The sequence below is a fragment of the Festucalex cinctus genome, chromosome 14 (assembly GCF_051991245.1).
Source record: "Festucalex cinctus isolate MCC-2025b chromosome 14, RoL_Fcin_1.0, whole genome shotgun sequence".
Lineage (NCBI taxonomy): Eukaryota > Metazoa > Chordata > Actinopteri > Syngnathiformes > Syngnathidae > Festucalex > Festucalex cinctus.
Window position 1 is genome coordinate 12,608,293 of NC_135424.1, and position 26,261 is coordinate 12,634,553.

Sequence of the window (26,261 nt, forward strand, 5' to 3'; positions counted from 1 at the left end):
GCAGAGCGTACGCAGACTATCGCTTACTTCCCGTATCCTAGTTAGCTTGCAGTTTTGTTATGTAGTAGTAGCATGTAGATGAGAGCCAAGACCTCAAGAAGCAGCCGGTTGGAGGTGACTTTCCTTTGTCTCAGACAAAAAAATAAGTTTGTCGATCATAAGCCGTCTTGACAACATGGATTACTGGGTAAGTGGCACTTCTTCCACCATTGTTTATGTATATTTCGGCACAGTTCCACTGGTAATAATTATTAAAAGACGGTAACACGGCTCAGACTTGTTTATCAGCAGTGACGTCAAATAATGAGCTGAGCTGTTTTTCTTTCTGGGATGCTCTAAGTCCACATGCTTTGTTTAGTCGTGAACTGTAATGTAAAAGTGTTACGGTTCGATTTATGGCTAGTTACGAAACTGTTTACGTGAACATCTTGGTTGAACGGTTGCCATACTCAAGACAATAAGGCGACAGCAATGCTGTGTGGTGTGCAGTGCACGCACTCAAAAACGAATGGACTGCTGTATCTGTCATTTTATGTGAACAGGCGGCCCTTCCTCTGCAAAAAGCTGTATACATTTCTAACAATCGTTTACTGTGGAACTGGAACCTGTAGTTTAAAATTAGAGTTCCTGTTCAACTTGAGCCTGCAGGAAGTTTTAAACAAAGCTTTGGTCACAAGAGTGATGTGGTTTTACTAAGTGTCAAAGGAGGACAATGAACTCATAACAGACACAAGTACTGTACAGAGACAAAACTAAGGGGGCAGCAGAGGGTGGGTCCTCTGACACAGATCAGTCTCTCCTCTGCCTACTAGATCAGTCAGTCACAATAATGACTACAGTTGTTATATGAGACAGTGAGTCAAACAGCTTGTTCCTCATTTGAATCATTTGGGGAATTATTATGTGTGATCTGCAACTTTAAACCACTTCATAACTAGTACATTTCCATGAAAACACATTCTCCCCTATGAGACAACAAAAGGCATCTACAATGTTCAGTCTAGGGGAGTAACAATGAGTAAGATAATACTAATAGACTTGGACTGTGAAAACCATATAAAAATAATGTAGGCACAATAAATGCCCCTGCAGTTTATGTTATATACTTTGTATTGTTAAGAACTAATTACATTTTAGGCAGTGGATATTTTGCAGCGAGTGATATTTTGCCCTGAACTGGTCTTATTGGTCAGTCGCAGGACCGCGTCATGCACTGGGTGTGGTTCCTGCCTCGCTTCAACCTGTTCTGTGTCTTTTCACAAAGTTTTCATTTTGTTTTGCCATGAAGATAGATTGCTATCGGCATTATCAGCATAACCATAATCGGCCATAACTCGACAGTTTTTGCTTTAGTGGGCTATCTATTTGAAGTGACGCCTGCGTTTCAGTGGGTGGAACCAAGAAAAAAATGTGTGCGTGCAAAAGTGGAAAGATTTGCCTTTTGAACTGATATGAGATAGGGTATAATCTCTTTTTTTTTTTTTTATGACAGAAGAAGCTTTGACATGCCGGACCTGCACGTCTCTATCTTAATAGACTAAAACGGTGATTCTCAACTAGTGGGCTGGGTCTCAAAAGTGGGTCACAGAGCCATAATGAGTGAGTTGCGGACAGGTACTATAAAAATTACTGCATCTTCTCCTTTTATAACCATTCCAACATTGGATGTTTCAAGTTTATGAAATAAGTAAAAACTGACAATGAATCAACTTGCTGTTTTTTTCTTACAGCATTTTATTTTTACTCCCTCCATTTGAAAACAGATGTCTTAACTTTTCTACTGTTTACGTAGGCGAATGATGACATGACAAAAAAGACATCACTGAGCGATGTCAAGAATCAACAATGACAGCAAAAGATTCTGCGAAACAAGATGTCACGAGATGTATTTTTGCCACCTTTGACTAAAAAAATGAGAAGTCCCCAGTCAACATGTGGTACCTGTTAGCAGCTCATTTGTCAATTGCCACAGCTTACCTTGCCAAACCTGTTTGATATCCTAACAGACAGCAGCTCATTGGCGTCCCTCCACTCTTTATTCATTCAAATAAAATGCGAACAGTACTGTTTAATATCAGAATTGTCATTACTTGTGGCTGATGCATGAAAATAATTATTCAATCTGCCCAAGGTGCACAGTTATGGAGTGTTTTTACTGCTTATTAGTTAACTTATGATGTTATCTTTTTGAACCTTAAGCTTTACTCTATCAGTTAGTAGTTGAGGTGAGCCTACAAGTGTCCGTGCTATCACACCTATTGTGTCGTAAAATTCCCACAGATGACAAATAAATCATCTCGCTTTTGTTAGTCAATTTTACTGTTACTTTAAACATATCAGATTCACAAATAGCGTATGTTACACTTTTAGTTATAGTCTTTTGATTACATTTATTATAGTCATAATTTAGTCATCTGAAATCCAATTTTAGTCGACTAAATTGACACTTTAGTCGATATTTTCCTTCAGCACACATTTCAACTTCTATAGAGAAAATTATAACACAACCATTTGTAGCTGTAGTTTAACACGCAAGAAACATTTCATGCAACTGTGTCTTTATTAATTGTTTCAATGGAACATGTTGAACTGACAATAACTTAGTTTTCACCGAAATAAAAAAAAAACAGTGCATAATTGCTCGAGATTAATCTTACAGGTGCACAATGAATGTAAACATGTTTGAACATTATTAAAGTGCAGTGAACACTGAACAGTTTATGAGTGGTTCTTTTCTCTTTTTTTCTTTTTATTCCTTCTCATTGGATTGTATGAATATTCGTCAACATGTTTTCATTTTTGTTTTAGTCATTGACGATATTGTCAGTCAATTTTAGTCATTATTCTAGTCTCAATGAATGGCTTCTATTTTAGTTTTCATTTAATTTTCATCTGGAAAAAAACAAAACATTTTCGTCATCGAAATTATCAGTGCTTGCTCTTCTCTCTGGAGAAATAAGAGTACGGTGGAGTGTGAGCCGTTTGCACTCAGGAAACTGCTGACAGTGTTTGTATGAGAGGAAACCTGATCTCTATAGAGCAACAATGCCTACTGATGTAAGTGCATCAGCCGCCTTCACATCCATTATATTCACGGGGCATTATGTATTTACCGGTACATGTGATGTGTGTGAGTGGAGAGACATTTTTATCTTCTGGAGATCTTTGTACTTGATCGCTTCCTGTTTTTATGTACTGTATGACTGATGCCTTATCGTGCTAAAAGAAAACCTTGAAACCAGAACTCTGTTTGTGTGTGTTAATCCAGATTGCCTTGGAGGTATACAAGGAGATGGTGCTCATCTACTTGGAGGAGGGCCGGCGGCAGGTGAACACGCACTGCAGGGACTTCGAGGCATGGCAGATCATCGGCGTGACTCTTATCACCACCTTGGCAGCCGTATGGCTTAAAGGATTCCTTTTCCAGCAAGAAAGTGAGCACAACTTGAGCATAAGTGACATTACAAGAATTGAAATCACATAAAACTAGCTGAAGTGTATTTTTCTGACATGTGATTATGTGTAATAGTCATCTGTGAACAAATTGTGGTTGATGAGGTGCCAGCATTTCACGCAAGTTCCTTGTCTGGTTTCTTGTTGGTTTTAGGTCTCCTTTCCAGAATGAAGAAGCAATTCTTTCGAGTCATCAGAAAAATACCTTTTGTCGGCGGGGCGGTACGTTCACTGGCTGATTGTATCCTCTGATTCTCTTATGAGTCACGTCTGATGACTGAGTGCGGAGGGGTAAACCTTTGGCACACTTAACATTGTGCACTGACCGGAGATAACATTCATCAACGTCAAATTGACATGAAGCTTTTGACAGCATAATATCACATCACATCACACAAATCAACTCTGGTGATCTTTTTCTCTGTGGCTCCCAGGTATTGTCGCTAAAATAATTGTGCTCTCATAATAGATTCAGAGACGAATAAACACGGTTTTAGACGAGATGTCCGTCAGTCTGTGCACTCTGAAGAATGGCATGAGCTACACTAAAAAGCTGCCCGCAAAAGGCCTCTCGCACAGCCAAGTGCTGGAAAAGATCAGCGAGTACCAATCTCTGAGTAAGTACTACAATTTGGACATCCATTTCAAACGTTCTGAATTGCGGGCTGTTATTCTGAAGAGATGTGTTGTTGCAGATGAGGTGCAGTGGCAGAAGGGCTGCGTTTCAGGCGCGGTGTACTGGGGTGATGAAACACTCACTAAACTCCTAGTGAAGGTATGCGTCACTGTGAACATCTCGCCACAATTAGCAGAACTCCCTTGTTAGCACGCAACCACTGCTCCGGAATTTCCCATCGTTCCAAATGGACTCTTATTTTTTTCTACTTAACATTGTATAGCATCACATTATGTATTTATTTGTTGCCCGCTTGGCATTCACTTGACCCCTCAAGGGTTAAAATGGCTATCTTAGCTAGAATTCTGCATGGCATTGTGGCCAAAGGTAGAATCATGGTCAGTTATTGCGTCTTTTGGTACCGTAAAATCATCTTCCATTTCTTTTGGCAGTTGGTGGGTGCTTTTGGTGCATTACTGCCACCTTCTGGCCACTGATGGTGATGCACTAAAAGTATTTTCCTATTGACAAAGAAAGTCAACATGGATGGGGAGCAGGGATTTTGGGTGGCAGTCCGAGCTATAGTTTTAATTTATACATCTGAGAGGAAGTCACACCAAAACTAAACATAAAAACAAACAAAAAAAAAAGTGTGATTTATAGTCCGAATAATACGGGACCATTCCTCATAGTAGATCTTTCCATCCATTAATCCATTTTCTTGACAGCTTATTCCTTACAAGGGTTGCAGGGGTGCTGGAGCCTATCTCAGCTGGCTCTGGGCAGTAGGCGGGGTACATGCTGGACTGGTTGCCAGCCAATCGCAGGGCACACACAGACGAACAACCATCCACTAGTAGATCTTTGTTGTTTTATTTTTTTTTCCTCACATTTGTTGTAAGGTGTATGGCGATTTTGCATGGAGCAACCCACTTCATCCAGACATCTTTCCCGGTGTAAGAAAGATGGAGGCAGAGGTCGTCAGAATGGCTTGCACACTTTTCCATGGTGGACCCAACTCATGTGGCACAGTAAGCTCATTCCTTCATTCCCTCTTGATGTTCACTGTTACATGGATTGGACACAAAACTGGACTTTAACATAAGCATTTTTTTTTAGGTGACTTCAGGAGGAACAGAGAGCATATTGATGGCCTGCAAGGCGTACAGAGACATGGCCTATGAGCGAGGTGTCAAATACCCAGAAATGTAAGATCAACTTCTTTTGACTTGAAGGCACTTTTAATAAATAGTGTGACATCCCTAATTATCAGGATTTGTAACAGAACATAATTGAGATGCACTGAATTAATCAGATGTGCTTGTAGTTTAAACTTTCACCATGCCCAACATGTTGTCATTTCTGCAGTCTGGCACCAGTCAGCGTCCATGCGGCCTTTGACAAAGCGGCACATTACTTTGGGATGAAGCTCGTTCACATTCCCCTCAATATGAAAACGATGCAGGTTGATGTCAAGGTGAGTGGGAAATAAAGCATGTGTGACTTGACTTGAGTGTTGAGATATTTCATTTTGTTTCTCCTGCTTTTATCTTAACAAGGCTATGAAGCGAGCCATCAACAAGAACACGGCCATGCTTGTATGCTCAGCCCCCCAGTTTCCACACGGGATTATAGACCCCATCCAAGAAGTTGCCATGGTCAGAGGCAGAAGTGTTTCTCCTTTAATTTGGTTCTGTATCGAAACCCTTCTGATCTGTTTTCCAGCTGGCCTTGCGCTATCATCTGCCGTTGCATGTGGATGCCTGTCTGGGCGGTTTTCTCATCGTCTTCATGGCCAAGGCTGGCTACGCCCTCGCACCGTTTGACTTCAGGGTGAAAGGTGTTACCAGCATCTCTGCAGACACTCACAAGGTGAGATGTTGTTGTTATTTTAAAACCGGGATGTCCAAACTATGACCTGGGGGCCATTTGCGGCCCTTCATCCATTTCTCAGAGGCCCGCGGTATATACTAATAATGTTGACACGGCACGTTACAAGATACAAATGAAGTATTCACGACGAGTGTTTTTAGCCTAGCCGCTAGCTAACAACTTTCGCAACAACACAAATTTCCTAGCCTCAAACATAATTCACAAATGATTTATATAAATGTTATGAGGATAAGTGGAATTGTTAATGGATGGTTGGATGGACATAGCAACCAAAAAAGTCGAAATACTCCAGCACGAAAGTGAAAAGAACAGTCGGCCTACCTTATCGAGCAGAAGCTATGTTGTCATCTAGACTAAGTGCAATTTCTGGAGAAATTGCTTGGGAATGCTGAAAGCTGAATGCTAAGAGCTGAATGCTAAGATTTGAATGCATGTGGAATGCTTATGAAGCCAATTGAGAGATAAATTATGAAATTATAACCTCCTGGTTACTGGACAATGGACCAACTGTGCCACGTGGAAAGTGATACTTAGAAAAAGTTCAATGTCTGTCCCATTGAAAATGAATGGGGAAAAGTTGATATTAAATGTTAAATTGTGCAAATAGCGTTAGTAATGTGGAATCAGACGACATATACCCCGGAAGGCGTGAATTTTTGAAGCTAGTTGAAATTTGAACAATGTAAATTAGAAGTATTATGTGGGAGTTGTTACGCAGCAAAAAAAAAAAAAGAGTGGAGAATAAAAATCACAATAGCATATGTGGGAATGCTTCAGCATTCCCACAAATATTAACAATTCAATGTTTTGTTTTGTTGAGTGTAGCGTAGTAAGCGGTATAATAAAGTGGTTGGCTTGAATAAATGCCACAAGCTGCATTGTAAAAATGTTTGATATGTATTTTACTGTCACATAAAAAGTTTATCACTCTGAGTTTGGTGGTTTAATATTGTGCAACCCCTTGGACACATTAGTTTATATACAAAACAAGATGCAATTTTTGTTCTGCTGTGGCCGCTTTTCCAAATAAATGGAGGTCTAATTTCGTATTGTATTCATTTTTTTGCATTGCTCTCTAGTATGGCTACGCCCCCAAAGGTTCCTCAGTGGTTCTCTACAGTGATAAAAAGTACCGTCACTATCAGTACTTTGTGGCCGCCGACTGGCAGGGCGGAATCTACGCCTCGCCCTCCATCGCGGGCTCCAGGCCCGGAGGAATTGTGGCGGCCTGCTGGGCGACCATGATGCACGTGGGAGAGAACGGATACGTGGACGCCACTCGGAAGATCATCAGTGCAGCACGCAAAATCAAAGCAGAGTAAGAGCTGCGCAGTTGTGCATTTTTGATAGTTTGGAACATTCGAACGATCCTTTTGTGTCCCTATTGACAGGATTCGAAAGACAAAAGGTGTGTTTGTGTTCGGGGATCCTGAAGTTTCAGTGGTGGCGATTGGCTCGCACGATTTCGATATTTTCCGACTGTCGAACGCACTGACGTCAAAGGGCTGGAATCTGAACACGCTCCAGTTTCCATCCAGGTAAGTAGAGGCCGGGTAGCAGCGTTTCCAACGTTCCACAGTGTGCGATTACGTGACAATCTTGTCGTGTCTCGACAGCATCCACATTTGTTGCACAGTTCTGCACACCCAGCCAGGTGTGGTGGAGCGCTTTGTTGGCGAGGTCAGGGAACAGGTTGCCATCATTATGAAGAATCCCAAAGAGAAAACCACAGGAAAGGTGAGATGACTCATCTGACACACCTCTTCCTAATGAGAATCAGCAATGTTGAACACAATGTGGAGTTTTCGCAATTATTCGTGATTATATTCAATTAATTTTTATTGTCAAATTATAATGACTAATTGAAGTATTGATGGATAGATAATAGTAATATTATCATGGCTTATAATTTATGTCATAATTTGATTTGAACTAGAGCATGCAATTTCTCCTGAAATTGCACACGAAGACTGAGAGGCCGAATAAAAGAAATAAGGAATTTGAAATGATGTCGAATGATATTGAAGTTGGAATGATATACACAGTGACCTGGAATGTGATGAACACGTTTGAATGGGTCAAGAAATGTTGAGCAAGGAGGGAAAACTGTAGATGTGCTAATATGGGAATGTGTGGAGTGAAAAAAGTAAAAGTACTTGCAATAGTACTTGCAGTAGTTTTACTTTTAGTAGTAGTTGTAGTAAAAGCAGCTGTACATGTAGTAGCAGTAGGAGTAGTTGTAGTACGCATAGTAAAAGTAGACGTACTTACTATATTAATATAGTAGTAGTTGACTTCTACTACTACTACATATACTGCTGCTACTACTACTACTACTACTACGACTACAAGTACTAATACTTACTACTACAAGTACTGTTTCTTTTACTACATGTAGTTGTAGTACTACATCTACTGTTACTTTTATTACATGTAGTAAAAGTAACAGTACTTGTAGTATTACTTATAATATTAGTACTTGTAGTCGTAGTAGTAGTAGTAGTTGTTGTACATGTAGTAAAAGTAGATACACTTGTAGTAGCCTACTACTCTTACTAGTCGTAGTAGTACAAGTTGTTGTAGTAGTACATGTAGTAGTACTTATAGTATTAGTACTTGTAGTAGTAGTAGAAGAAGAAGCAGTACTCGTAGTAGTAGTAGTTGTATGTGTAGTAAAAGTAAATGAACTTGTAGTACTACTACTACTACAAGTACGGCTACTGCAACTATTACTACAAGTACCGCAACCACTAGTAGTGCTCGTGTTTGTGGTACTTGTAGTAGTCCTTGAATTGGTTTTAGTATTAGTAATAGTTGTAGTACGTGTGGTACTTGTATTAGTAGTAGTAGTAGTAGTAGTAGTAGTAGTAGTAGAAACAGTACTTGTAGTAGTAGTAGTTGTTGTTGTTGTTGTTGTAATGTTTGTAGTAGTAGTTGTTGTCGTAGTAGTTGTAGTACCTAAAGTTTTGTTCGAGACGGCCGCCCTGCGCGGAGGGAGGGCCCACAGGTGAGAATCTGGGGTATATCTAATGTATTGTCCAAGATGGCCACATCTGCACCGTCGGAGGGTGTGTTTTTGAAATGTATGCAGATGTGGAAGCACACTTCAAAGTGTTATATTAAAGTCCAGATGAGGTGACACTTGAATCAGGATGCTAACATGCTGCTATTCTTCTCCCCATCGGTTCCAAGGGAGCCATCTATGGCATGGCCCAGTCCATCCCAGACAGGTCCATGGTGACGGAGATCACCCGAGGCTTCCTCGACTGCCTGTACAACACTGAGGTGCCCAAGTCCAGCACCAGCCACATGAACGGTAACGGTAAAGCCCACTGAAAAAAGGGATCAGGGTCGTCCTGAACTCGCTGCATGTGGGGAAACTTGCTCCGAGTTCACGGCTGATGGTTGCCTTATACTGCATCTCTGCACGGAAAACGCCTGCAAAGGTTTTGAAAGCACAAGACGTCCTTCTAATCACCCCAGAGGAAAATTACTCAGACTGGCTCTCTTAAAATGAGTTTTGGTGTTTCGGCTGATTCAAATGTTGTGAATGTGTTTGTGTCAGAGTCATTTCAATAACAACCAATCTGCATAGCAAAGTCGGAACATTTCAGTTAGCTGTTGTCATTTTCACAATCTGATGACTCAGCAAAAAAACAAACAAAAAACAAAAAAAAACAGCCTACTTGAGAGCTTGTTGCTGTGCTGTACTTGTGAAACACGATCCAACTGCATGAGACCAGTTCTACATATCATAAAAACTGTTATCCAACTGTGTGTTGAATGTAAAAGCACTGCAGGAACAAATCCGGTTCCGATTTAAACCACAAGGTAATACCACTTAGTCCACTTATGTCCTGGTTCGATAGCACTTGACTTTCAATTGATCTCCATTTGTTGTACAGTTGTAGTTGGACTTCAAATATGGGAGCGTTTTATATTTCACATTATGTCAGGCTTGACATTGAACAGCTAGTGTAACCCAAAGCTTAACAGCTGTACTGGTTTTCTTACCCGACACATTATCACATAGTCCCACTTACAAGATGGTTGAAGCGATTGTATCTGTTTCCTAACAGCACGTGCTCAAGTGCATGACTTCATTGATGAGTCGCTCATGTTTTGATAATTGTGCTCTAATTCAATCTACCTCACTTTGTACTTTGGGTGCAAACATGCAAAGCAACGGTTTGCTTTTCTTTCTAAAAGTTGCGCCTGTTTAACACTGTCAGAATGTTTGAGTTATGTTTTAATGTAGAAAAAACAAAAATGATTGCGATCCGCCATGATTGAGGCTATTGATTGAACCCGACAACACATTTTCACCTCTGCACTCGAAGGACCATGTTTTATATTCATGGAATTGTGCAATAACTGTTTATTTTATGAAATGATAGAATGTTGTGTAATAATGGTTAACAAACTGTAATCATGTTTATTGATTGTTTATCAGGCCAGTGGGTGTTTGTATTCTCACAAATGTCAAATAGGTTTCAAGTGATCGAATGTTTTTACATGCCCGAAACTGTCAGGGTTGTAATATTGATTCAGATAGTGCCTGGTTCCAAAACTGACCCCCAAGATCAATATATGAATATTCACAGTTGACTTTTACAATTTTTCCTTCTCAGTCAAAAGAATAACACCAATTTATAAGTGACTAACTGTATGTTGTAGTTTCTATGGATGTTTTTATGATGGAGCAATGAGTGACTGTTCACCTCTGTGCCTACAGAGGCTTCCGGTCATAGAACTTTTATTTCCTCTGAACACCCTCAGGGATTTAGTTATGTATCAGATGTCATTAAGGTCCAATGGGCTCAATAGTCAGCCAACTTCAATTGTCTTTAAGAAAGAGAGAGAGGATTTCAGAATGGTTGCAGGTCTGAGATGTTTGTACACCAGGACAGTATGCGGCTTAGAATTTCCTATGTGCTTATGATATTCGTCAAAGTTTGCATCTAATAAACGCCATGGTTGCTACAATAGAAAAGTCCATATTTAAGCAGCGTAAACAATGAGCAGTTTATTAAGACATGGAATCTTTCGTGTTCTGTTTTCAATAAAATACATATACTGTGCTTTGTTGTTGTGTGTGGGAAAGGGGGGGGGGGGGGTGTGGGGGGGTCCATTTTTTTTTTTTTTTAGCTAAAACAAGAACTAAGGAAAAGTTTACAAGGAGTATTTTAGTGTATTTAAAAAAGCACTTTGGTGTAAATAAGAAACAATTGTTATAAATTTTGGAAGTCGTAATGATGAACATTTCACATTATTCCTATCAGCTACTCTGCTGTGTGCAAAACCACTAAAACAGACCACCTCAAAAACACATTTGACACTTTACAGGCCACTGCAATATTCAACACATAATGTAAAAAGTTACTCTTTGGGTATCTTAGGCACACAGAGTAGAATAAATGTAAGTCGCACATCTCCAGTTTGTGATTACATCAGAGAGGCTTGGTCGATGAAGGTGGCCAAAGTGATGTCACGCTGCGAAAGACCCCCACAGTCGTGTGTGCTCAGCGTGATCTGCACCTGGGTGGTCACAATGCATGGACATTAGTATCACCATTTAAAAAAAAAAAAAAAGTGTAATATGTGCGCTATACTGAAACTTACGCCGCAAAAAAAGGTTTATAATTGCCTATAGATGCCGCAAGATGGCGACAAAGCATTATTTTCTCAACTTTTCAATTTTTCATTTGCTCCCAAAAACGTATAAATACGTTCTATTTTAAATGTTTCAATGTCCCAAAAACGCATTTATACGTTTTTTTTTGTTTTTTGTTTTTTTATGCTAGAGCATACAGTAGGCTTTGAAGCATTCTCTCAATTGCAGTGAATGGGTGGGAAAAAAAATTGTATTGATTACAAAGACGGCCAGCAGGTGGCAGCAGAGTATAAGAGATCAGCCAGGGACATGTTGAAAACAAGCGGTTTCCCCACAATTCTAAACAGATTTGTGAATAATGATCAAACTTATTCTAATGCTATTTTCTGCAAAATGGAAATAGAAACCTGATGAAAGAAGAGGCTCTAATCTTTCTTTTGGTAGGTTCCACGTTTTTATAGCAATATAACAATATTATGTGGGCCTTGCAAAATCAGTAAAACAAAGGGGGTTGCTTCAGTGAAAATGATTGGGAGTCAATGAGTTAAATGACGCTCCTCAACCTACTTCTGCATAGTTCCTTTGCTACAAGACGGTGGCAGTGAATAGATAGTTTTTCAGTGAATAACAGAGCCTAGGTAGATTTTTTTATTTTTGATTTTTTTAAATCAAATATGAATTTCTGAATACCGAACTGTAAATATGTGTGGATTCACAGTACCTTATTGTAAACATTGAACCACTCGGGATGATGGTTCATCTTCTCTGCCTGTAGAGCCACTCTGGACATGAAACCAAAGGCCTAAGTGGGAGAAAATTGATTTCAATTGTCAATATGCTGTACAATATACGAACTGATTGTGTGTGAACCTGATTAAAATCTTTAAAAAGAAACTCCTTGTAGATGGCGTCTCGTCCCACCACTTCCACCCATTGGGCATTCTGCAACAGTGGGAGAAGGTGAGCTCTCTCATCTTCAGTCAAAGTCTGGATTTTAGCAGCCTGTCATGACACAAGGGAGCAAGAGGGGGGCAGTTACACCAACGCAAACTGTGATTGGCTACACAGGAACCTCATCTGGAAACAACGAGAAGCTGCATTCTTTGCTTTAAAACAGGTTGGTACAAAGGTATGTGGTAGTCATGAGGGGGTTGGATTAGTCGCCCTCCTCCTGGTCATTTGGCACATGATGCAGAATCACATGAATTACACGTCTGATGCTAATTTGCTGTCACACCTCGTGATCTCCCACTAATTCATGACTTCTTTTTTTCTTTTTCTTAAGGGAAGTGGGCATATTAAAAGGTTATGTCCCCAAGAGAGCTTTTGGACTAAGAGAACACGAGCGCCTACAAGAGTGCAATGACATCAACAGGTATCATAGCAACCAACGCTCTAATCTGATCAGTGGCAGCAGCAAACAATAAGCAGACTTAAGCCTCGCCTACTCTCCTGCTAGCGTCATACTGTACATGTGCATGCACAAAACATGCCATGAAAATATAAATGGAATAATGTGCCATGTAATTTTTTTTATTTTATTTTATTTTAAAAAAAAAGCAGTATTACATCAATGTTAATACTCTAAATGTGATGCAAATTATTAACACTACTAAAAGAGGTTGTGTACTCACCATGTTTGCAGAGAGCTCTTATACACGAAGCCGATAGCCTCTTCCTGTGCTTTGACAACAACTGGAATGAATCAACACATGACCTGCAACCAAGGTCCTCCTTTTAGCTGCCCCGGTAGAAGCCTGAACAGAAATCCATCTGTCAACATTGGTTTAATCATAAACCTCTAAAACTGAACTTGCGCAAAAACAACACCAGACTCTTTGTAATGCGTACAAACATTCTAGAGCGAACCTTAAACTTCAATATGACAGTTCACTCTGTGGAATAGAGCGCCGTGCTGCCCCTTGGCCAAGGGGAGTTCATGTTAAAGGTCAAATGAGCTGACACCCTCATGAACTCATCTGTCACAGTGAGCGCCCAGGGAAATGAAGCGCTTTAATGAAATGAAACATGGGGCAGGATGTGACAAGTGGCCGGCTTTTAACACTCCGATAGATCTGCAAATGAGAACTTTGCTTCAGCAAATTTTGTAACAAAGGACTGTAGAGGAAGAAGAATTCAATTAAAGGCTCAAAACAACTGGCGTGTTCAAAATGAGACCTTTAAAAAGATAACGTTGTTCACTTTAAGCAGACATCCCACAGCGGCCATTTTGTCACTTGCTGTCGACTGAAAATTACACCACAGTTGCACAGTTAAGTTAACAACCAATCACGGCACATCTGTTTTCTGAAGGTGAGCTGTGATTGGTCGTTACCTGATCGCGCAACTGTGATGTCGTTTTCAGTCGACAGGAAGTGGCAAAATGGCTTCCCCCTGAGATGGATATAAATGGGTGGATTTTGCTGCTTTAACTCATATTCCACAAACACAATTTTAGTCAGAATGTCATGTTCAGACGAGTAGAGACTATTAGGATTCATGTGTTTGTTGACTTCCACACAAAACAATGTCTTTTATTGTGTGTGGTTTGCAGTGGTGTATACAAGTAGTCAGAAAGTCAGAATAATAAATAAGACCCTGTATGATGCAGCAGACTTTTATGAACTGGAATGTAACGATAACGGCAATACCGTGATATCGCGATATTAAAAGTCGTCGTCGTGTCACGATATTAAAAGCAGCACATCTGTTAAAAAAGTGAGGTTGATTTACATATGTGCAGTTCTAGCACCCTCTAGTGGCTAGTTTTTTAGTGCGGTTTAATTTTAACAAGGCATGTTTTGGCCCTTTTATGTTTAAAATCTACCCTCATGGTCAGATGAAGGGGAATGTAATATGCTTGTGAAGCAAGTAAGATGTTGAGGAACTGAATGTGTGCTTGCATTAGCAATTAAGTGCCTCAATATATATATTTATATATTTTTTATATATAATATTTATATTTCTATAATTTTTTATTGCTGTATTGTACAAAAGCACAATATTGTGACTTTTTTTTGTATCGCCACCCTCCCCCCCAATATCATGATAATATCGTATCGTTACGTCCCTATTGGCATGTGGGCCACAATAGCATTTAATTCTTCTACACGTATGCCAAAACCTCTGATACAAACCAAAAAGTCTCAAATACATAAAAAAAAATAAAAAAAATTGAGCGACTTATGTTTAATACCAAGAATTCCCAAATTGATGAAAACTGTAGGAGCTGAATGAATTTCTGGCAAGTACTGGTTGTTTCGTACATGCGACAATCTCCCATTTTCTTTGTACGAAATAATTTATCTTGGTGTCATTTTTCATTTATTTCATAAAAACCTGGCATTAGATCAGGGGTGTGTAAACTTATGCAAATGTTATAGTATTTGGGGAGCAGTATTACATTTAAAAAAAAAAAAAAAAAAGTTCTCATAAGGTGTACTTATTATTTTCTTTATCTGTGTCTTCTTTTACCAAATCATAGTCGCCGTTCCATAAAAAGGAATTCCAAACATCACAAACCATATGACAGGAACTACAAACCTCATACGCAAGCTGCCCTTTGACCATTCTTTATTAGTTAGAGATGGGAGTTATAAAGATGAGCAGAGGAAGTGTTTTCAATTGACAATATGGAGGCGTTCAGACTTGTGCGAGCGTGTGTGACTTTCGTTGTTTTCACGAGTGGCTGTGGCGCGCACGTCCCGTCAGGTGAGTCGAGTCTTCCTCAAGGATTGTTCTTGGAGGCCTCACTTAAGTGTAGCACACTTGTGTGATTTCATGGTTTCGTAGTTTTAAAATAATGAATGGAACAGCTTGTATTTGATGATAATATTAAAATGTTGTGAGTTCTCTAAATAGACATATTGTTTTGATACTTTTCCCCTCTCAGCTAAAGTTAAATTTGTGCTGTTTATAAACAATAACACAACATCATGTAGTAGATAATGGTGATTGTGATGTTGAAGACGATCTGATATCTTATATTTATGATGAACATAAAGTGTCACGCGCAGGTTGTAAATCAGTGTTACTTGTCTCCATGCAGCGCCCACTCTGAAAATGGACCAGGCTTTGTTAATATTCCATAACCAGCTGCCAACTGAAGTGGAGGTTTTGTACACTTCTGATTATTGCTACAAGGTAAACGTGCACATTGAAATGAGTCTGTAACAACTAATTGGACTTTAGTGAATATAGAAGGCATATTTTTATGTTTTTTTTTTTAGATGAAGCTTGCTGTCTACATGACTGAATATTTGTTATTAGTAAAAATGTGATAATAGTTCCTTATTAGCGCTGCCAAAGTAGTTATGTGAATTGTTATGAGCTTGTTTTCTATGTACTTTTATTAGAATAACGAGCAATAGTGACATCAAATTGCATTTTTTAAATGTCTTCTTAGCCAAGCTCAGGAAATGAACTGCCTCGCTCTAACAAACAATGCTCCAACACGCCACACAAATTAAAATAAATTAAAAATAATAATAATAATAATAATAAATCCTGACTCATTATAAGTGGTGACATAAATTGTGAAAAAAATGTTTTGATCTTTCTTGTGTCTTGTCTCAGATTTGATTGGAACCATTTTGAGGGTTCCTTAACATATCCTTATCATTATATCCTGTTAGTAATTTTATTGTATTTCCTTTTTTTTCCCAGTGTGTGCACCAGAATTTGGTCCATGTGAACTCCAGCTACAGCAATGTATCGACAGTCATCAGCACCAAATTCTCCTTGAGTATGCAGTTGGAATCCGGCGACAGGAATGCAATTCTTTGCCGGTAAAAAGTTTAAATCAACTCAAGTGAAAAATAGCTGATATTTGTTTTTGGTTTGTATGTTAACTATTAAGTTAAGGGAGTCTTTTCCCATGTCTCTAGACACAATCTAACATGCTGGGATACCGCGATTGCATCACTGGTCAGATAGAAAAACTCCCCCAGCACTGTAAATAATCTAACTGACTTTCTGCAGTTGAGTGATATCCTCTCTGAAACCACTACCTCTGTAGATATTGATCAGTAGCCTTTTTGGGGTTAATAAGAGCTGACATTCCAATATTGATGGAAGAGGATCATTAAAGCTGCACAGAGCCATGTTCTGCTCAACTGAGGTTAACCTGCAGATGGCAGTTGTACTTGTAATAAATAAACCGTCAGGTCTGACAAGAAGACAGCGGTGCTCCCCATTTGGGGATCGCCTGAAAATATTGTGGCAGGATGGGCCAAGTGTCACAATATTTCATTCTATTATAAGCCGGTCTGGACATGGGCTTCCTTAGTCGATGCTGAGGTCTCTAACCAGACTGCTGTTATTGATTTCCTTTCCCCTTTGAAAAAACACTCCAAGTGATAGCCAGTAAGTCATTCCAATGGTGGATCAATGTGAGCACGCAATGTATGTTTTGGGGGTTGGAATTTAGAGCTAGCAAAGGATTAATAGTTGCACTTACGGTGGATGAGCACTAGGTGGAACTCCAGAGCTTCCTTCACTGCTGTCACTGGTGTTCCGTAGTGAAGCGTAGTTGGTCAGGACCAGAAAAAACAGCAGGAGACTGGCTACCATGCTGCCTTTTCAGCTCCATGATTAGGTTATTAGAAAAGTCCAGTTGCTGCTCAGAGATAATAGTAGAGTATCAACGTTGTAATGTATGCTGTCAAAGAACTATAATACTATTTCATTTATTTAAAAAAAGAAGACAGAGTAGTGACAATTCCGAACATCCGGGCATTTCTGATACTTCCTCAATGCAACGTAAAAGTTTCCTAACGGTGAAAACAATGTTGTATTGCTTTTGCCTGTGACTATCATACAAACCATACGGATTTCATCACATTTTGAACTAAAAATAATCCACACAAATCAATCACAACAGTCCAAAGTCAATGCTTTTCAATGAGCGGAGAGATTTTCTTTCACCGCCATTTTGACTTGTGACGTCATCTGAATTGTCAATAACTAAATACCAAAACGTCTATTCAAATAAAAGATGATGCTCTGTAGCGGGCCATGAATTTGGTACCAGGAAATCCCCTATCACCTATCATAATTAATAGCTTATACAAAAACAAAACATGACTGAGCCATGTACATCATCTGGAGCAGTTCAGAATCAAATAACATGACAAAATAATTTTTAAAATATAAATATAATAAATATATAAGAGCGGCTAATTATCAATATTCAGTAAAAAATAAAATAAAACAAAATAATGTGTGCAAATCACCACAGATGTCTTGCCAGTCCAACTTAGCTACCTTTGACCAACCAATCAGAGGACGGAAAAATGCTGACATCAACAAGGACTAGGCTGATGAGTACAAATTTAAAATCTTAAAACAAAACAAACAAACTTGAAGTCTGACATAGCAGCCCTAGAAAGTGAAACCTGATTGGACACACACAAAAAAAAAAGTATTTGAAGCAGTGCCGCCAAGAGAAAATGCTCCAAAATGAAGAGAATAGACAGTTCATAGTAATTTATACAATACCATGTTAGGTTGGCCCTTATGGTTCACTACTCTACTGTGCTGTGTATATATATATATATATATATATATATATATATATATATATATTTATATATATATATATATATATATATATATATATATAATATTGAACTCTTTGAATGCAGATGGACGCAGACATATGAGGAGGGTGGTCACTATTCGGTTTGGATCCTAAAGTCAGACAGTGCCAGCAATGCCACCTGTATTCATGTTGTGGACAAAGGACCTCACAATACCTACCTGCGTAAGTGTCCAACAACACTGATGTTTCCTATTGAAGGAGGATAACGTAACTGGTTGCTGATTTCATACTGAACAAAAATATAGAGACATATTTTTTTTTGTTGGAATATTGAATAAAAAGTCTTATATTTTGGGAGCAAATACAAAAGTGCTGCTTTTATAATTTTGTTCATTGTCAATAACCGTGGAAAGAAAACCTGCCTCTGAACTAAGCTACTTTCTTATTCATGAAGTCAGCACACAGGCACATAGCTTGCTTTGTTCGCATTTAGCGGACAGTATTCTCTTCTGTCTCTTGGGATAGCCGACGTAGGCTATTGATCACATGAGACATGCGTTCTTAAAAAGGGACAAAAAGGAAAGCTTTTGTGGTTGTTTTGAAGGCTGAGACCTGTGCGTAGAGGACTGTGCGTAATACATTAGGGAAGGTGGAAGGATTAGGGCATAATGGGATTTTGAAAGCGTCTCTGTCCATAATGTACACCCTACTTAACAATATTGCAGATTATGTTGTGGATCCGACTTTTAAGGCCGTGGAGCCATTATCCGAGCAGATATACGGTCAGTGGAACTGCACCCCTCACGGTATGATGAGCTTCCATTAGCTACACACACACGGGTGATTATACAAACTCCCCACAGGTTATGCTCAGTTTAAGTAATGGTCTGGTCAGCAGCTGAAGCCGTGCTAGGGAATTTGAAAGTTTAGCTCCGCATCTCCCATTGATTGGCGGCATCGTGAGGTCATTTGTTAGGTGTGGTCTTCCTCAAAGGATGTGCGCGAATGTCAGGACCGCGACTGCACCCAAACCGCAACTTCGAGTTAAATAGCGATCCCTATTAAGTATCCGGCTTACGCAAATGTATTGATGAACTTAATCTAGTTGTTTCGAAGTGCCTCTATTCATCTTGCTTTCATCCTGACAGTAATAGAGCGAGCCCGACCGCTGCAAAGTGTGTTTCACTTCATGCGCTGAGTGCTTTATGATGTTTTTTTATGAGCGCGCACAGAAGATCCCATGACTTTCCAAAGGCGATGAAGTGACCACTCCATGTTCAGAGAGGATGTCTGGGTGGCTGTCCACTCGGGTTCAAAGCATATTTGTATTTGTTCTTCCACTAAAAAGGCAAACACAGCATCTACGGCCTCCCTTTCTGCTGCGCTTTCATGCACACAAATATCCCCTGAGCCTGTTTGTTCTTCTTTTATAGACTGATTTACGGCTGTAAAATACATCACTGACATTTGAATGTTATGAATGTTACAGATAATGAAGTTTTGTTGTTATTTTTACGAGGTTAAGAGGTGTTTTTGTCTTAATTTACTCCAGTATACTCCTAAGGGGAAGTCAAGTCAACAAACATGTTGTTGTGCCACAAATAGTCGAAACATGGTATTCTGATTAATGCTTCTATGGTGTAATAAGAATTAAGCAGAAAAATCCACATGTCCCCCCCCCCCCCCCACCCCCCCCCCCCCCCCCCCACCATCTCAAGGGGCGGCCATTTTGCCATCGACTGACAGTGACATCACTGTGCCAAAGGGCTCAGATAACGACCATCACGGTACACCTGTTTACGGGGGTTGATCATTTGACGTTCGCAAAATGGACGCCCCCTCACATGGAGTGAAACGGGTGGAATTTTATGATTAAGTCATATTTTATAAACACAATATTGATATTGTTTACACTAATGGAGGTACATAGAACATATTATTGTAAATATTTATTTATTTATTTATTTATTTATTTATTTATTTATTTATTTTGTTTATTGATTGATTGATTGATTCATTCATTCATTCATTCATTTACTTACTTATTTTAACCTGACTTCCTATTTAGACTGTTTGGGTCTCGGGACTGTTTACAGTGGAGAATGCTTTATCATTGTTATGTATAGTGGTCAATGTTTTGTTTTCTTCATTGAACAATGGGGAGAGTCTACACATACTGTGATAGACTCACAATTATGAATTATCACTCTTACAGACCGGCAATTCTACTACTTGTATTTGAATAGCATTAGCTTATGCTAGCAGCCATAGCCTACATGCCAGCAGCCATATATGTATACATACATATGTATCAACTAAAGAGTTAACCCATTTATTTTGTGACTAAAGAGACTCTTGTTTATGCCCAACCCAAATAATCCTCATATTTCTCCCCTGTTAGTGAGTACATATTCCTTGTATGCCTCTCGGATTAGATTACCCATGTGATTAGTTCCATTAGGTTCTTGTTTGTTTGTCACTCAGGGGATCACCTTTGGCTCTGATAGACACACAAAAAAACTCAGGGGAATTGGGTACATTGAACTATTTGTACGAGTTATTAGGCTAGATCCGATGTTGGTCTCACCAGTAGGGAGCCACATTTGACCATTGTCATTCTTTGCTTCCCACTTTTATAGAAGTCAAAACAAGCAATTTTTTTTTTTTAAGGCAGTTTTAGGTTCCACTAACTAGTTGTGAATCAATGAGTTTAGAACCTACTTTGATTTAAAGTTTGCATGTATACTGGAGCGCTCTAATTTTTGTTCTGTGTCATTGATGATGTGTGTCTTTTCTATTGTGTTATTTAGCTATTCTGGTGGCAGCTCTCTCCCTGGCTGTAATTGCTCTCTTATTTGTTGTTACACCCTACATATACAGGTATGTACACACATTTAATCTTCTTTGTGTTTTTTACTTGTATTGTAGTATAAGGGCTCTGTTTTTGTAAATGGCACATGTGTAAATGCTGGTGTATAGACCCTTTCTTAAATGCACCAACTTGGCCGCGAAATTACCAACACCCAGTCTAACTTGCCTTGAAGCAGATTTATAACGCACCTCATGCCAAGTCACCTAAATAGAGCCCTTAGAGTCAAGTGTGTTTTTTTTCACTACAATATGTGATGTCTCTTACAGAAAGTGTATTGTAAAGACCGTTTGCTGCCAAAGGCCCCAGTACTCGCTTGATAATGTAAGTTAAATTCTGTAAGTTTTTGTCCGTTTGTAAAATATCAAACTCTGAGCACATTTGTAAGTTGCATCTTGATCTAACAGTCTACATTGTTTGGCTTGACCAAATAGAGAGGATGGTGCATGGTAACATTTCCAGAGCCTCCAGTCATCATGCCGCAGAGACACTAATAGAAAGATGGATACAAATGTTAGCAGAGCCGATTGTGCGGCAGACTGACAGAGAGGCATTCAGACAAACATCTTAGTTCATGTGATGCATTTTCGGCGAGCATGAATGACTCCTCTCATTCTTCCAAGCAAGATGTCTCAGTCTTCCACATGCTGTGTAAATGACATGTAGATCCATCATGACTTATTAGCGATGGTGTCTTCCTGCCCTGCTGCTTTTTGGGGGCCAAAAAGTCCACCTAATCCAAGTGAGGGGACAATGTGAGAAGTGTTGTTCTCACAAAGAAACTATAAGTCAGGGGACCAACATTATTAAATAGAATGTTATTTAATAAAAGATGCTACGACACTGAACTTTGGGGGAAAAAAAAAACCTTTACCTTCCAAATTTAATATTTTTACTCATTGTGAATGTTTGTGTTTGGAATTTCTAGAAATTATTTTTATATTTATATTTTTTCCAACCTTGAAAAACAAAAACGACCTTACCATGAGCAAGGTCAATAATGATATGCTGTCTTTCCGTCTGTTTAAAATAAAAAAATAAAATAAAAAATACAATTAAACAAATTCCAATAAATTTAAACAAATTCAAAAGCAATACAAGGTCTTCATGTCATAAAACTGTGCTGCTTATAGCAGGTGCCACAATCTACGTCAACATAATGCCCAGTCATTTGTTGCAATATATATATATATATATATATATATATATATATATATATATATATATATATATATATATATATATATATATATATATATATATATATATATATATATATATATATATATATATATATATATATATATATATATATATGTATAAAATTATTTTTATATTCAGTAGGCTATTCAATTTCAGTGTCCTAGAAACCCAGCATCTCCCCAATAACAATGATTTGACACAACTTGTCATATGCCACTTAATTATTTCTTCTTGAGAACAGAGCTTTACTCTGATGCAATAAGATGACACTTGCTAATAATTTGTATGTGCACAAATCTTTATTCATAATTAAATTCATTCTTTCTTTCTTTCTCTTTGTTTTTTGTTTTGTTTTTGTTTTATCTTTTTATTTCCAAATAGTTCAAGAGATCACATAAATACTAATAGAGTTGAAAAGTTTAATAAATCAGACAATGATGGCACAGGACTCGATTTAATTATTTATTATTATTTATTTATTTATTTATTTTTCAATTAGAAATGCTTTGCGTTGGTTATGGGGTACTTAGCTAAAAAAATATTTTACAGGCTGTACATCACTGAAAAAAAGGTTGGGAACAACTGGTATAGATAGATGAACAAAGATGCTTTATTGTAGTGAATAAATATGAATGTTGAGACTAATTAAGCAAAATTGGGTCATTTCCCACAAAATAATAATCTCTCACAAAACAATTACAGTTAGTGTCCTGGCACAATGCTTGAAAACATTTTATTTCCGTGTGCATTTGAATATCTCCACATTATTAATTATGATGTGCATACTTTAAATGAAGAAATAAGACAAAATCTGATGGGTGACATATTAATAATTTTCAGGCGAATAAGCCGCACCAATCAATATTTTCACATCAACAAACATCAGACAAATGAGGATGTTAATATACAGATATATAATAGGCTTATTTGAGGAACAGCAAAGAAAATATATATCGTAGAAGATGCAGGAAGTTTGAATAGTGAGATGATAAATGGTCCTACTCATGACTTAATGGACTTTCAGGTATTTCAGACTGACATTATTCCCTCCAACCCCTCTGTTATTGTGCCTGCAGGACGAAGTTCATGCTACACAAGCGGAGGGCAGTGCCACCAAAGTGAAACATAAACGTCTGTGTTCACTCGACGCTTTTCGAGGGTATGTGCGCCATCTTGTTATCTATCGCCATTAATCTATCACCACACGAGCCTCTTTTTGCAGCAGTATGATGAAAATCTACAGGCCCAGTGTAATGAATAATTACAAGGGTCACAGTCTGGCCACCAGCTCCCCCAAGCTTTTGTTATCAGGCGGGGTAGTTGTGGGCACAATGTCTGATATCAGCATGTCTCGCCTTGGCGCTGCGTGTGTCTTTCTATTGGACGGGGTGGATGTGTGTGATTGAATCTGGGATCCCTGCTTGCCTTAATTGTGGCCTGGGGGGGAGACACAAAGCACGCCTCTCTGGAAACAGGATGCTGGTGTGGCTCTGACCTCCCCCATGCCAAATAATTGATGTAATGATACAGTCAACATATCAGCACACATGCACATGGCCATAGATCTCCTGCCAAAAATGGGGACGGGGAGGAAACCCAGCAGCACAAAGGCAGCATCCAGCAGATGACTAACATCTTCTCCATCTGTGGCTTGCATTAAGATACTCAATTGTGTGGAACCACAGCACATATTCATCCAATCCAAAAACACTGCTTAAGTTTATTTATTTTGGGCTCAGCTGGTTAAGTGCATTCACACAAGCGTTTCCAACAGTTCAAGGAAAGTAGGAATGATTTCCTCTCGGTGCTGCTTCTAGTCACTCACCTGTTTGCTAATATTAGCTGAAACGTAATTCAGGTTCCTGTTTTATTGATAAATGTAAAATTCAGGGATTGGGACTCACTTTGATAATTTGGCACAAAAGAAAAAAAAACACATCTCACGCTCAAACTTCACAAAATAGTTGACCTCATTTAATAACGTCCACAGAAGAAAAAGAAAATCACATTATATTTAGCTGATCAATTATGTAACATGTTTTATTTTTAGCTAGTTAGCGAGTTAGTTGGCTAGCTAATCAACATTAGCTTGAATAACATGTTCATGTTGTTGTTCAAACGCTAGCTAGCATTGAGTAACTACGAACTGAGTAAAAAAAAATAAAAATAAAAATAAAAAAAATAATTAAAAAAAAACTACATTCGCTAATAACTGGAAAAATACACCCATATGTAACATGTTTTATTTTTTAGCTAGCTACCTTTAATGTTGTTGTTCAAACGCTAGCTAGCATTGGCTAAGTGTGAACTGAGTTAAAGAAAAAAAAAGAAAAAGAAAAGAAAGAAACAACCTACATTTGCTAATAACTGGAAAAAAATATATATAAAAAAATACACCCATTATGTAACATTTTTTATTTTTTAGCTAGCTAGCACGCTAGCTAACCAGCGCTAGCTTGTATAACAGCATGCTCGTGTTGTTGTTCAAACGCTAGCTAGCATTGGCTAAGTGTGAACTGAGTATTTAAAAACAAAACAAAAAAAACTTACATTAGCTAATGATAACTGGAAATAAATACACCCCTGTAGCTTCCAATATAAACGTCCTGACTGGTAATAATGTGAAATGCCTGGCAGAGGTATTTAATCAAACTGTGTCTCAGCCTTTTGACTTATGATCCATGCTCCTGATAAGTAACAAGTTATTGTCTCCGAGAACACACGCATCAGTCATCAACCGTAAATGCTGATGCATTCTTCATGGCAAAAGGTGTTTGTTGTGAGAAAAAGGGGTTTCTAATAATTGCCCTACTGACATGATATACCGTGCTGTGACGTTCACATGTTAATTTTTCTAAAAGGATTCCGACTTTAATTCCGTGCCTCACAACTAAAAGCTTGTCGCCAGACTGCGTGAAAGAAATTGCCTCGTCAGTATTTAGTGGAAGAGGAGGACAAATAATAAAGCAGAGCGGAGGATTGCCAGCTCTTCGCCAGATGGCTGACTCATTCATTTCGTTCCTTGTTTTGACTCGGCTCCAGATTTTTCTCTGATTGGGTTTCAGAAGTGTCCTGACATTTGGCCACAGAACAAGAACTATAAAATGTATCATCATCATAAAGGGGGCGAAATCTCAAATTTAGTGAGAAATTGATTTATTTATTAATAGATTAAGAGATGTTTCCCAGTAGTTTTGGTTGTGTCGTGTCATTTTTGAACTAGCGCAACTCTACATTTGCAACAGCACTGCATGGTGAAGGTGAGACTGAAATTGCTCATGCATACACAATAATTCATATCAAAGAGGTCTGTAAGTGAGTCGTAACCACTCACTACTTCCTGCAAGATCCGTCTATAAGTAATCTGTTAGCTATAAATCAATGATACCGTGTCACCCCCACCAAATCAATCAATTGCTGGTTGAATAAATATTCTGAGGAAGACATGTTGAGGTTTGCAGCTGATTAACCTGATTCAACCTAAACATCTCCACTCTGTTCATTTCATTTGTTGAAAAGTGTTTTCCGTGGGAAAGATTTAATGATTATTTTCAGCCGCAATTGTCAGCTATATGGTTGTAGTTTAATCTGCCTGAGCTGGAATGTTTTCATTAGAGAGATGGCCCATAAAAACTCATATTGCAGTCATTTCTTTTACCAGGACTCGTCTGTATGGTCACTTCTTTAACCTTTGTCTTTGTCACTATGGCGACTAATGGATATGCTCGTCAAAACTTAAATGATATATGTGAGCATCAGATAGAGTACACAGTCACGTGCGCCTAGTTCAGTTTGATGGACCTTGGGAGAAGATAGCGGCTGATTAAAATCTCGTATCTGCAGTCTGAAGCTAAAAGAGCAGTAACCCTTAAATCGAATGGAGGCTGAAGTAGATAGGATGCACCTTATCAGACGAACTGGAACTTTTACTGATTTCATTCCGACACTTAAAGACAATCTTTTTGTTATTGAATATCACTTAAATCACACCAATATAGCTATATGGCATATTTAGGATGTTGAAAACGATACAATCTGCCCCAGAGCAAAGCTGCAACATACCAGCACAATT

At 38.6% G+C, this 26,261-nt stretch overlaps 3 protein-coding genes across 3 annotated transcripts in view; 2 read left to right on the top strand and 1 right to left on the bottom strand.

Annotated features, from left to right (window-relative positions):
• Positions 1-11,043, top strand: sgpl1 (sphingosine-1-phosphate lyase 1). The gene is made up of 14 exons (XM_077496426.1): positions 1-187; positions 3,269-3,434; positions 3,608-3,675; positions 3,923-4,070; positions 4,149-4,228; positions 4,972-5,100; positions 5,189-5,277; positions 5,438-5,546; positions 5,629-5,727; positions 5,795-5,941; positions 7,042-7,280; positions 7,354-7,500; positions 7,579-7,699; positions 9,155-11,043. The coding sequence occupies exons 1-14, from the start codon at positions 176-178 to the stop codon at positions 9,296-9,298; spliced, it is 1,698 nt and encodes a 565-aa protein (XP_077352552.1). The 5' UTR covers positions 1-175; the 3' UTR covers positions 9,299-11,043.
• pcbd1 (pterin-4 alpha-carbinolamine dehydratase/dimerization cofactor of hepatocyte nuclear factor 1 alpha) overlaps positions 10,963-26,261 on the bottom strand; it is a 17,148-nt gene continuing 1,849 nt past the window's right edge. Inside the window, 4 exon segments of the mRNA XM_077496429.1 lie at positions 10,963-11,500; positions 12,298-12,378; positions 12,447-12,578; positions 13,211-13,333. Coding sequence (XP_077352555.1) covers positions 11,408-11,500; positions 12,298-12,378; positions 12,447-12,578; positions 13,211-13,333 — 429 coding nt within the window. The 3' untranslated portion in view covers positions 10,963-11,407.
• LOC144001827 (heparan-alpha-glucosaminide N-acetyltransferase) overlaps positions 11,110-26,261 on the top strand; it is a 31,216-nt gene continuing 16,064 nt past the window's right edge. The window contains exons 1-8 of the mRNA XM_077496424.1: positions 11,110-12,693; positions 12,862-12,951; positions 15,625-15,719; positions 16,242-16,363; positions 18,221-18,339; positions 20,928-20,997; positions 21,256-21,310; positions 23,266-23,348. Coding sequence (XP_077352550.1) covers positions 12,939-12,951; positions 15,625-15,719; positions 16,242-16,363; positions 18,221-18,339; positions 20,928-20,997; positions 21,256-21,310; positions 23,266-23,348 — 557 coding nt within the window. The 5' untranslated portion in view covers positions 11,110-12,693; positions 12,862-12,938. The remainder of the gene's footprint in view (positions 12,694-12,861; positions 12,952-15,624; positions 15,720-16,241; positions 16,364-18,220; positions 18,340-20,927; positions 20,998-21,255; positions 21,311-23,265; positions 23,349-26,261) is intronic.

What these genes read in the sequence shown, in the direction of transcription:
- sgpl1 (XM_077496426.1), top strand. An exon ending in ATTCCTTTTCCAGCAAGAAA is followed by an intron (nt 3,435 to 3,607) that starts GTGAGCACAACT and finishes TGTTGGTTTTAG; the next exon opens with GTCTCCTTTCCAGAATGAAG. An exon ending in TCTCTGCAGACACTCACAAG is followed by an intron (nt 5,942 to 7,041) that starts GTGAGATGTTGT and finishes ATTGCTCTCTAG; the next exon opens with TATGGCTACGCCCCCAAAGG.